The sequence below is a fragment of the Nycticebus coucang genome, chromosome 14 (assembly GCF_027406575.1).
Source record: "Nycticebus coucang isolate mNycCou1 chromosome 14, mNycCou1.pri, whole genome shotgun sequence".
Taxonomy (NCBI): domain Eukaryota; kingdom Metazoa; phylum Chordata; class Mammalia; order Primates; family Lorisidae; genus Nycticebus; species Nycticebus coucang.
The window spans coordinates 19,690,871-19,703,326 of NC_069793.1; the positions used below are offsets into that span (position 1 = coordinate 19,690,871).

Genomic DNA, 12,456 nt, shown 5'->3' on the forward strand with positions numbered 1-12,456 from the left:
ATGCCCACCACAACACCCAGCTTAGTTGTTCTATTTTTAGTAGAGATAGGGCCTTGCTCTTGCTCAGGCTGATCTTAAACTTGTTAGCTCAAGCAATCCATCTGCCTTGGGCCTCCCAGAATGCTAGGATTATAAGCATGAGTCACCACACTCAGCCTGGAAGGGAACTGTTTAAAGGTAGTCTAATGGTTTCCCTTGTTTTATCTGAATAGTCTGATTTAACATTAATTTCTGAAATTGTAGGGAGAATATCCTGAGCCTTTGATAACTACTAGATTTGTAGTTATCTAATGCTCAGAATTAGTGTGTAAGAGAACTTATAAGAGGCTTCAAAGGCACTTATATGTATTTTTACGTTCAGTCTTTTATGTTCAGAAATCGCTGCTGCTGCTTTGGATTTTGTTAAACTTTTTTTCAGCACCAGAGTTTGCCTTATGTAAGTGGGCTTCTTTTAGTTTATATTAAGTTGTGTACTTTTTTTTTTTTTTTTGGCCTTGCTTCTGGTACTAATTAGAAAAAAATTATGTATGTGTGTGTGTGTATATATATATATATTTTGAGACACAGTCTTACTTTGTCACCCCCAGTAGAGTGCTGTGGCATCATAGCTTACAGCAACCTCAGATTCTTTTTTTTTTTTTTTTTTTTTTTAATGAATGAGGCAATATATTAACTCAGCATCATTTGTTGTAATGCTTCTTGTTGGTAGCTGCCACCCGTCTGGCGATTCAGTCTAGATCTCTCTGTCCCTGAGGTGTCAGTTTGTGGCCTCCATCTTGGTCCTTTTCCACGATTTTCAGCCCCTCCAGGGCTTGGAGGACCCCACGGGCCACATTCTTGGAGCCTCAGCTGAAGTGGCTGGGCACGATGCTGTTTCTCCAACGTCCCCCGTAGATCTTGGTCATGAGCCAACCCCAGCACTGCCCCGGAGGTACAGGTCCTGTGCTGTGGAAGTAGCTTGTGTGTAGAACCAGTTCTCAAGGTAGGGAGTAAGCTGCTTATGCTTGGCCAGCTTGACTGTGTCCACCAATTTGGGGACTTTCAGCTTCCCAGACTTTTTGAGGAAGGCTGCCAGAGCTCTGACGAACTCCTGCTGGTTCACGTCTTTTACAGTAACTCCAGTCCTGCGGCCTCCTTGCTGCCAGCCAGGGGAAAGGGAATGACGGACTCTTCGGCTCAAGCGATTCTCTTGCCTCAGCCTCCCAAGTAGCTGGGATTCCAGGCACTCCCCATAATACTCGGCTATTTTTGGAGGTGGGGTCTCACTCTAGCTCAGGCTGTCTCAAACTCATGAGTTCAGGTGATCCACCCGCCCCGGCCTCCCAGAGTACTGGGATTACAGGTGTGAGCCACTGGGCCCAGCCCAAGAATGAATGTTTATTTATAAAAACAAGCTAGTCTTTTTCCTGGGTAAAAGTATTTTACATGGGGGTATTTTAAATACCCAATTTGAGTGAATAGCAAGTGACAAAAGTTAAATTCACAATTTGTTCAAAGCCGACGTCATCATAGAATGAATTTTAGAGTATAGTAATCTGCATGACTTTTGTGTGAATCAAATAGTTTTATGATATTGTGTCTGATTTTTGGAGTTTTTCCTCTTCTCAAGAAATACTGAGATGACAAAGTTGGCATTCTGCTTTTAGTTTCTTATAAGATATGGACAAGTCCCACATAGACCTTTTTTTAACATCTCATGACCTAAGTTGAAGTTTATTAATTACTAAAATATAGTTTTAAATATTACTTTGTTTCAAATTTTGAATTTAAGCATACCACTTTGTTGCTCTGGGTAGAGAGCTGTGACATCATAGCTCACAGCAACCTCAAACTCCTGGGCTCAAGCGAACCTCCTGCTTGCCTCCCAAGTAGCTAGGACTGCAGGCACCCACCATAATGCCAGGCTAGTTTTTCTATTTTTAGTAGAGATGGAGCCTCACTCTTGCTGAGGCTGATCTCAAAGTACTAAGCTTACGCAGTCTACCCACCTCAGGCTTCCACAGTCTTAGGATTACATGTGTGAGCCAACACACCCAGCAATTTTAAAATCTAATTGATATTTAAAAATTTGGGGCTGGGTGCAGTGACTCATGCCTATAATCCTAGCATTCTAGGAGTCTGAGTCTGGTGGATTACTTGAGCTCAGGAGTGCGAGACCAGTCTGGGCAAGAATGAGACCCTGTCTCTAAAAATAGCCAGGTATAGTCGGGGGTGCCTGTAGTCCCAGCTACTAGGGAGGCTGAGACAAGAGAATCAGTTGAGCTTAAGAGTTTGAGGTTGCTGCTGAGCTATGATGCCACAGCACTCTACCCAGAGCAACAGAGTGAGACTCTGTCTCAGAAAAAAAAAAAAAAAAATACATATAAATATAAAGTTTTCTTAAAGTTATCCTAAACATTCTGTTAATATTCACATTAATTGTCATTTCCCTGTATATTTGTTTGTTTTGATTGTAAAATTAATAGCTTTTATAGTTGTTTTTTTTTTTTTTTTTTTGTAGAGACAGAGTCTCACCTTATGGCCCTCCGTAGAGTGCCATGGCATCACACAGCTCACAGCAACCTCCAACTCCTGGGCTTAAGCAATTCTCTTGCCTCAGCCTCCTGAGTAGCTGGGACTACAGGCGCCCGCCACATATAGTTGTTTTTTTATTATACAACATTTTGTTTGTACGATAATAAACAGTTATTTGTATGTCAATGAATAATATTTCAACATACAAAGCTTTTAAGATATTTAACTCCAGGGGCGGCGCCTGTGGCTCAAGGAGTAGGGCGCCAGTCCCATATGCTGGAGGTGGTGGGTTCAAATCCAGCCCCGGCAAAAAAAAGAAAAAAAAAGATATTTAACTCCAGTTCTATCTGTAATACTTTCCTACTTTTGAGGAGAGAATTTAATTATGTGTATTCATAACAGATCCAAATGACATGCTTTACTCATAAAACTGATGTTATTCTAATTAGATACAAGGTAGCCTATGTGATCATTGGTCATGACTAGTTCAAAGATGCCAGAAATGACATCAGAGTAGGCGCTTTGGTTATTAGGGTGAGGCTAAAGCCAGAATGTACATTTGGCCAAATATCAGGGCAAAAGCCACTGTTTCTTGCATTTCCATTTAGAGAATGAAATTAGGGCTGAAATTGAGCTTACTGGATAGAAAATACGTTATGAAGCTATGATGTTGCTGTGAGAGAAGTATATTTTTGTTCTTTATGTTTTCTTTATGATTGGGGAGATAGTTAAAGAGTAGCAGTGTACAAACAGTTGGTGTTCAATAATAATGGCCTGTGATGGCCATCTTATCTTTTAGAGAAAATCACCGTTTTTTCCTCCCTCCTTTGATTGTTCTTATACAGATTTATTGGAAGTTATATTTAAACTTCCAGAGTATTTATTCCCTATGGAATGGAGCATAGTATAAAGCAGAGGTTTGCAAACTTTTTCTGTAAAGGGCAACCATTAGCAAAGTATTTTAGGCTTTTAACTTCACTTATAGTGTCTATTACAACTACTTTGCTTTGTACAGACAGAACAGCCTTAGACAATATATAAATGAACAAGTATGGCTCTGTTCCATAAAACTTTATTTACCTAGCCGGGCGTTGTGGCGGGTGCCTGTAGTCCCAGCTACTCGGGAGGCTGAGGCAAGAGAATCGCTTAAGCCCAGGAGTTGGAGGTTGCTGTGAGCTGTGTGAGGCCACGGCACTGTACCCCGAGGGCCATAAAGTGAGACTCTGTCTCTACAAAAAAAAAAAAAAAAAAAACTTTATTTACTAAAACAGCTGGTGGGCCAGATTTGGGCTGTGGGCTGCATTTGCTTACTGTTTGCATAAAGTATATCCTTATGAAACATTTTAAAGTATATCCTTATGAAACATTGCTACATTCTTGCTACGTTCTTATAAGTAACAACTTTGTTAACAATATCAGCTTAAAGTCACTAGGGCTTTGGATGGTCTAGTAAGTTGCCCAGGTTGTCCTGTCCTCCCCATGATTGTCTAAAGTGCAGTTTAACTGCTTATAGATAGAAAAGTTGGGTGGCACCCACAGCTCAGTGGGTAGGGCGCTGGCCATATACACCCAGGCTGGTAGGTTCAAACCCAGCCCAGGCCACTAAACAGCAATGACATCTGCAACAGAAAATAGCCAGGTGTTGTGGCAGGCCTGCAGTCCCCAGCTACTTGGAAGACTGAGGCAAGAGAATCACTTAAGCTCAAGAGTTGGAGGTTGCTGTGAGCTGTGATTACACAGCACTCTAGTGAGGGTGACATAGTGAGACTGTCTCAAAAAAAAAAAAAAAAAAAAAAAAGTTGGTTTATTTATTTCCTCCAGAGGTGAAGACTTAGTATGGTAATCAGTTAATTTTAAATCCCAGCATCATGGAAAAAACTTTTTCAGCTTCATAAAGGTAACATTAGTATAGCAGCCAATTCTCTGGTAACAAAATTAGGAAGGAAAACCAAGAGCTTTTTTTCATGGAAGATTGTGGCTTGTGCATTAGTTTACAAACATACATGCATAAAATGTTGCGTTGCAGTTCACTTGAACCTGTGGAACGTGTATTATTACCATTTTGTATTTTAAAACTGGGATATAGAATAGCTATGGCTGTCACATATGAAGTAGAAGGTAGTAACATATTCCTTGTGTATTTGAAGGTCCCATCATTTGGCAACCTCAGTTATCTAGAATATGGCTTACCATCAGAAAGTCTTTTGACCAATTAGAATAAATGTCAGGGCTGGGTGTGGTAGCTCATACCTGTATTCCTAGTGCTGTGGGAGGCTGAGACAGGTGGATTGCTTGAGCTCGGCACTTTGAGACCACCCTGAGCAAGAGCAAGACCCTGTCTCTATGAAAAATAGAAACACTACCTGGGCATTGAGGTGGGCACCTGTAGTCTCAGCTACTTGGGAGACTGAGGCAGGAGGATCCTTTGAACCCAAGATTCTGAGGTTTCTGTGAGCTGTGATGCCACAGCAGTCAACTCGGGTCCATAGAGTGAGACTGTTATCTCAAACAAAGGAAAAAAAAAAAAAAGGTAAATGTCAGCAGTGATTCACCAAAGACTATACATTGTATTGAGCAGAGATTTCTTAGGTTATTACAACCCATTCACTCATCTTAAAATTAGTTCAGTGAGATATATTAAGTAGAAGATCAGAAGCATCACATTTGAGTTGGGTTTTATGGGTGTTAGAATAGTAGCAAGATTTGCTAACTGACCTGTTGGCATTAAGGAGTAGATGGAAAAAATGTATTTAGGTATTAGAACTCTAAAACATGGCAGTTTGTGGCCTTTTATCATAAGGACTTTATTATATTGTTTGTAGCATATTAATTGATATAATCGTAACTCTAATTATCAATAGAAGATTGACTTTTTCCTGTTACTTAAGAAGGTTGATTAAGTATAGTAAGTGCTTTAGAAAGATTTTATTTTGCAACTAAACAGTTTAAAAGTGTTTTGTCATCCAAAGAGAGTGGTAGATTTTTCCATAATATGAAAAATTCACTTGGGGAGGAGCTTATTCCCAGATAATTAAGGGAATCAGCTTTCTGATGCTCCTTTATTCCTTGAATTCTTCTGTCTGTGGTTATTGTTACCTTTGGGCAGTGATGTTTTTAGAAGTTGGATTAAGCCAAATGGCATTCATTTTTCTTTTCTATTTGTTTGGGCTTCTGCTTTCTTATTCAGTATTGGGGTAGTAAGCACACTCTTTCCCAGAGGAACCCAGGTAGGTAGAGTTTTGCATTGTTCCTCCATTTCCATGTTCTCAGTTACTGAGCATCACTGTTCTACAGAACATACCCTCCTCTGCGCTCCTCTTTTTACTTGAGAGAAGATAATGGCAAAGTCACATCTGACACTAGGCTCCTTCTCTGGTAAGCATCATACAACAGACCTGCCAAATCTGTACTGCTGTGTACAAATGGGCTGGTTTCTGTGTGAGATCAGCTTCTTCCAGCCCTTGTTTGGAACTCTAAACAAGAACAACATTTTGAAGTGATGTTAGGCTTTTGGACCGTCCAGCTTGTTTAAACTGCCTTTCAAAGCCACACCCCCCATGCCTGTGTACAGATTTAAGCATCAGGTTCCTTTTTACAAAAAATATAAAGTGGTAGTTTGATTTTTTTTTTTTCCTTATTAAGAAAAGTGCCTCATTAGCCTTTTACATGGATCACAGAAGCTTTTGTTTTGTTCTAATTGTAGTCTTGCTCATTTTTTTATGTTGATTTAAAATCCTAGATTTTTTTATCAAGCCACGTTAGCTATATGGAGTTAATATGTAAGACTAATGGCTCTTTTTCTCTGTTCATTACCAGAAACTGGTTGCTCAAATGAAGCAGGATCCGCAGGTAAAATACCATTGTTATTCATTTTATTTTTAAATAAAAAAAATAGCGAAATGACCATAATGTATTAAAACGTAGATGGGACTTAAGTTTAAAGAACTGTTTTATTCCTAATAGCAAATATTTGTAGCACATTGGTCTTCATGTTTTAAGAGTTTAGAAAAATATATTATGTTGTATTATGTTCTATCAGATATTTAATAGAATAAGATTCTGTTTTATGTATTGCATTATAAAATAGCTATCATTTCATCTTTGTTACTTTTTTATTTTTATGTTAATTTGAGTATTTTGGGAAAAAAATTGAGTTAATACTTTTCCTATAACTTTAAATTTCATTTCCATAAACCCAAATATTCAAAATTAGAATTTGTTAAGTGTTCTATAGTCTTAAAATTATTGAAATTGGCTCCAAATCATTTTTATTTATTCTTTTTGTAAGTTTTATTCTTTTGGCATTTTAATTTTTTTTTGAGTTTTTTTCATTTTTTCAAATTAATATGAGGGTACAATTTCTAGGTTACATTCTTCTCACTTCCAGGGTAAAGTTCCCTTTGTAGAAGAGCCCCTCACCCAGGGGGCATGTTATAATTCTTACAATGTGCACATTAGGTGAACTCCCATCTCAAATAATTTTTATTGACTTACAGTTTATAACATAGACCATTTGAACAGTACTGAATTTAAGGGTAAGAATTTTAGGATAATTTTTTCAGGCATTTTAGAAAATTTTTTATTTTTGAAAGAACTCTTTTTTCTTTTCTTTCTCTCTCTCTCTCTTTTTTCTTTTTTGAGACAAAAGTCTCACTCTGTCACCATTAGTAGAGTGTTGTGGCCTTAATCTCACTCACAGCAACTCAAATTCTTGGACTTAAGCAGTCCTCTTGACTCAGCCTCCAGAGTACCTGGGACTATAGGTGCCTGGCTCCTGCCACCATGCCCAGCTTGCTTTTCTTTCCATTTTTTTTTTTTTTGTTAGAGATAGGATCTCACTCTTGCTCTGGCTGGTCTTGAACTCCTAAGCTCAAGCAATCCACCACCTTGGCCTCCCAGAGTGCTAGGATTATAGGCGTGAGCCACCACCTCAGCCAAAAGAGCTCTTAAAGAGGGTTTAAAAAGTACTTTATATAATAATCCAGAAAAATGTTACCTTTTCTTTGAATTCTCATGAGTTTTTGACATAGGTATTTTATTCTCTATTCCTAAAGAGAAGTTTTCCTAAAAGTTACTTTGTCTTCTGGTGATGATGTTTATTATTCAGGCAGCATCTTTTTTGCAGCCATTGAATAGTGGATCATAAGTACAGAGCATATTTTTCAGATTCATCTAACTATATCTTGGTTGTTAACCATTCCATACATGCTTCATTATAAAGTAAAATAAAATTTTTGATAGAAGAATTTTTTGGTTTATTTTTTTAAAGTGGAAAATGATATTCTTCTCTACAAATGGAAGACTCAGTGTTCTGACTATTGTGTTTAACATAATCTGTTGATTCTGAGACTTGGCAATGGTAGCCCACACCTACTCCTGTTGGACAGTCCAAATTCTGTGAGAAACCTATTTTTATCTTCTTTTTTTTTTTTTTGGCATATTCACAGTTTATATTGGATTTAGGGAACCAAGATGGGGTAGACCAGAGATTAATAGATACGATATTTATGAATACCATATTTAAAATGGTAACCTCCATTATCAGCTACTGTGAAATATCATTAGCAACTAGCATCTCTGTTATTACTTGTGACCTTGTAACAGAACAACTTTGACTTGAAGAATCTAACCATGCCTATGAAGCTAATTTATAGCTTTCATATGAAGGCTATAACTCAACTACAGCAAAAGTATATGGGGAAAGGGCCAAGGGAGGGGAGGAAAGAGGGGAGGGTGGGGTGGAGGGAGGGCAGTTGGTGGGGCCACATCTACGGTGCATCTTAGAATGGGTACAGGAGAAACTTACTAAATGCAGAATACAAATGTCTTCATACAATAACTAAGAAAATGCCACGAAGGCTATATTAAACTGTTCGATGAAAATATTTCAGATTGTATATGAAACCAGCACATTGTACCCCTTGATTGCACTAATGTACACAGCTATGATTTAATAAAAAAAAAAAATCATTTTACAACAACAGCAGCAACAACAACAACAAAAAAAGAATCTGACCATGCAGTAAATTGTTGGATAGCACTGTTGGTGATCTCATTAGTGAAGCCTTGTATCAAGTATACTTACAAGTAATTCTAAATGGAGTAAGCTTAATACTCAATAGAGGGGAAGGTTGTGTCTTCCAACCCTGACAGAAGACCAGGCAGGGTAAATTGAAAGAATTATATGTGAGACAGTCAATAAAAGCAGTCTCGTTGGGGTGACATTCAGTTTGTTAGTAGGCTGTCTTGCTACATTAAACTTTTGAAAACTTTAATTTTGGAATTTTTTTGCCCACTTGAGTTAAAAGGCAAGTGTGCTTAGTGTATCTCATCTAAAATAGTGTTCTTTTTTTGATTTCTAGAATTTTAGAACTGAGAAAATGCCCTGGTAGTCAGTGTGTTAATTTGAGTGATGTAGTGTTAAGGCAGTTGCAGTACTGACAGCTTTTCAGATCTGGGCTAAAATAACAAATGTACTTTGCTAAATAAGGGAGAGGGCAAGTGGAGAAAAACCTCTTATCTTTGTTGATAATATTGCTAAGCATGCAGTGTCTGTGTGCGTATAATCTCCATTCTCCTGCTTTTGTGTGATTATTGGAGCTCTAGGTTTTCTGTCACTGCTACTTTTTCTGTAAAGAATAACAATATTTTAGTACACAGGTACCACAATGCAAGATGCTAACATATAGAACTTCCTATAATTTAAGACAGTTGTAAAGAAGCTGCCCCTGTTGTAGAGCTAGAAGCCGGCATTTAGGATCTGTGTACTCAGTGGTGATGTTATGACCACAATTTAATGCATGACAAATTTGATTGGCCAAATGCTTAAGGTGGCTGTATCATTTGTAATAACAGTATGCATAGTCCTCTTGCTACTATTCTGTTAACAAATGAAATATCTTTCTCACAGATATTTTTTCTTTCCAATCAGAATGCTGACTTAAAGAAACAGCTTCATGAACTCCAAGCCAAAATCACAGCTTTGAGTGAGAAACAGGTAGGGGAAAGGGGCGGGGGGGCATATTTTTAACATTGTGTTCTAAAGATATGTCTGCTTGAGGCTTCTAAGAGAACTGCTATTTTTCCTCATGTGTGAAAATAAGTGTGGGCAGCCAGACTTAGTTTTAATTTTGTTTGAGCTCTGTTTATCTATTTTTATTTTTGGTTTAAATCAGTCTCTAGAGTATCCCATGGGTATATGTTACTGGCAAATATCTAAAAGCAATGTGGCAGTCTGCTGTTGACTGTGTTAATTAAGCTCTATAGTTTACCCATAGGGGAAGCAGGTAAAAAGGTTAGTGGGAGTATGTGATAGAGAATCTTGTACTGCTGTTTGTGCCTTGTTAACCTGTCTCAAAGGCTTGAGCTGATGTTTAATCTGCTGGGGGAAAAATAGTTGTAAGATTGCTCTAAATGTAGGTCTCCCATTCTAAGTATTATCATACCTTTATGTTAATCTCTACTAGATATTAACCAACTATGATGTGATATGAACTTTGGTGGAACTGTGTTAACACTTACTCTGTATAGGGCAAAGAGAAGTATTCTTTGGAATGTTTTGTATAATGATCTCCAGTTCACCAATTCAGGCAGCTCCTGCTTCCAGGTTGGAGTGTGACAGTTGATAGAGCTATAAGTAAATATCTATGGTAATCTGATAAAGTAATTGTTTTTGTGATCTTTCCCTACCACTCTCCCTCTGTTTAAAAAGAGCAATTTTCTTGGGGTAAAATGACTTCTTTCTTTGCAGTAGGCGAATGTGTGAACCCAAAAGAATCAGGTGATTTGTAGTTGATAGTTCGTGCTAGTGATATCTTATTGACGGTTTTTGACTAAATAGTTCTCAATAACTGATTTTTATTTTTTAACTTTTATTTAGTGAAATAATAGTATTGAGAGTAATCCTGGGGAATCTTTATTGTGTTTGTATTGTGTTTTCATTTAACTGAGGGGAGAAAAAAACTTTGAGAAGAACTATGTGGAATAGATAGGAGTTGTTAATGTTTCAGAATAGAATCTTCAAAGCTGAGTGAACAACTGCTTTTTACTCCTTCCTCCTATTCTTATGCTTCCACATCTTGTCTTCTCCACAGACAGGAGGTATTTTAGATTAGGGAATTGCCAAACTAAAATTGGGAGGAGGTGGGATGGTGGAGAACAATTTGTAAGGAAAAATATAAACAGAGTTGGTTAGTATGTATTTGGCTCTGAATGTGATTCAGTTCTCTAAAGTCAAAATGATGTGTGTTAGTGAAAGTGTTCTAGCTTTAGAATTCTGTTAGCGCTGAGCCTCCTTATAGTTTCAAGGTTAGTTTGACAAGATGCCAATGAATGAGTCACTTGCTGAAAAAGTCTCGTGTTCCAGCAGGGAGAGGTGAGAGTTGAGGGGGGTGCTGTCACAAAGTTAAGACAGCAGAAGGCTACATTTGGGGAAAGTGGGGAAAATTTTAAAAATTTCTGTTTATTTGAATGAACTAATACAAAGATTTGGTTTATTCTGTAACTTTTTATTTTATTTTATTTTATTTTCTGCTAGGGACTTCACTTAATAGGAAATTGCAACCCTTTATGTTCAGTGAGATATTTCATCCCATGGCAAATTCTAACTGTCCATCTGAACTAAGTTTGGATTTTAGAAACTAGAATTTTTAAAAAGTGTTTAAAATATCAGGAAAACCTTAGGCATATAAAGTAAGGTAGAATCAGAAACTAAAATGCAGTCTTCTGAATTTTATAGTATTTGCTTAACTATTAAAATAACCTTCTTGATAGAATGGAAAAATATTATTTTTAGGTAGTATAGTAATAGAAGGAAATATAGCTACAACTTTTCCAACATAAAACATTGCTATTTAGTTTAAGGTAATTTTAGTATAGTTTCTTAATGCTTTATGTGCAGCTTTTTGTTTTTCTTTCTTGAAAGAGCCACTTAGCCTCTAGCAAAACTTACCAATTCCTTCTGCCTTAATAACAAAAATATGAATTAACCTTCAGCACGAGTAGTATTTTAACATTACTATTTTGTTAGAAAAATAGAAAATACAAGAAAGTTTGAAGAATAATGTGATATTCCAGACTTAATAACTACTAACTCTTCATCATATTTGTTTCCATTCTTTTTTTTTTTTTTTTTTTGGATTTTGGCCGGGGCTAGGTTTGAACCCGCCACCTCTGGCATATGGGACCGGCGCCCTACTCCTTGAGCCACAGGCGCCGCCCTCCATTCTTTTTTATGTGCATTTTTCTATAATCAGTTTTTCTGTATCCATTTGGAAACTTAATCATACAAGTAATGGAGGTATATTTTCTCTTATTTTGCTTTATAAAAAAAATTATAGTCACTACTTACTAGTTCTTACTCATTGTTGCCACCTCAATCTTTGATACTCAATTTCTTTCTTAAAACTATGTTAATATACTATGTTAGTATACTCTGGGAAAATACAGTCTTCAGTGAACATCCTTCATGGCTAAAATTCAGTGAATTTCATTGAATTCTTGGTTGGAAAGCTCTAGTGCTTTCAAACAGTAACCTAAGATTTCTTAATTTGCGGAGAAACTCTGGCAGATTTTGAAGTCAGCTAGCTTCTTGACCTATATGGAGCTTCAATTTGTGGTTGACAGTTTTAACTCAGAAAATCCCCAGACTTGATTGGCTAACTAAATTTTGTGTCATATAGCCATTATTAAAATCATGGTTTCAGAAAGTATTTTAATGACATAGGAATGTGTTCATGACATTGTACGTGAAAAAGTACACATAACTTTATATGTATTATAATCCTGTTTTTGTATTTGTTGTACATATATGTGTATCTGGGCATGTGAATGTGTAAAAACAGTTTCGGTATAAAACAGTGGTTTTCAACCTTCCTAACACCGTGAACCTTTAATGTTGTGGTAACCCCCAACCATAAAATTATTTTTGTTGCTACTTCATAA

The 12,456-nt window shown here is 37.0% G+C and overlaps 1 protein-coding gene and 1 pseudogene across 24 annotated transcripts in view; one reads left to right on the forward strand and one right to left on the reverse strand.

The window, feature by feature from the left end:
- PHF21A (PHD finger protein 21A) overlaps positions 1-12,456 on the forward strand; it is a 199,898-nt gene that overhangs the window by 39,777 nt on the left and 147,665 nt on the right. For all 23 annotated transcript variants that reach the window (XM_053560411.1, XM_053560395.1, XM_053560419.1 and 20 more), the window contains 2 exons: positions 6,331-6,363; positions 9,446-9,511. In XM_053560411.1, the coding sequence (XP_053416386.1) occupies positions 6,331-6,363; positions 9,446-9,511 (99 nt within the window). The remainder of the gene's footprint in view (positions 1-6,330; positions 6,364-9,445; positions 9,512-12,456) is intronic.
- On the reverse strand, positions 669-2,994 carry LOC128565234 (uncharacterized; annotated as a pseudogene). Its single transcript, XR_008374229.1, has 2 exons — positions 2,968-2,994; positions 669-1,138 (listed from the first exon to the last, which is right to left on the reverse strand). The product of XR_008374229.1 is annotated as an uncharacterized LOC128565234 (transcript).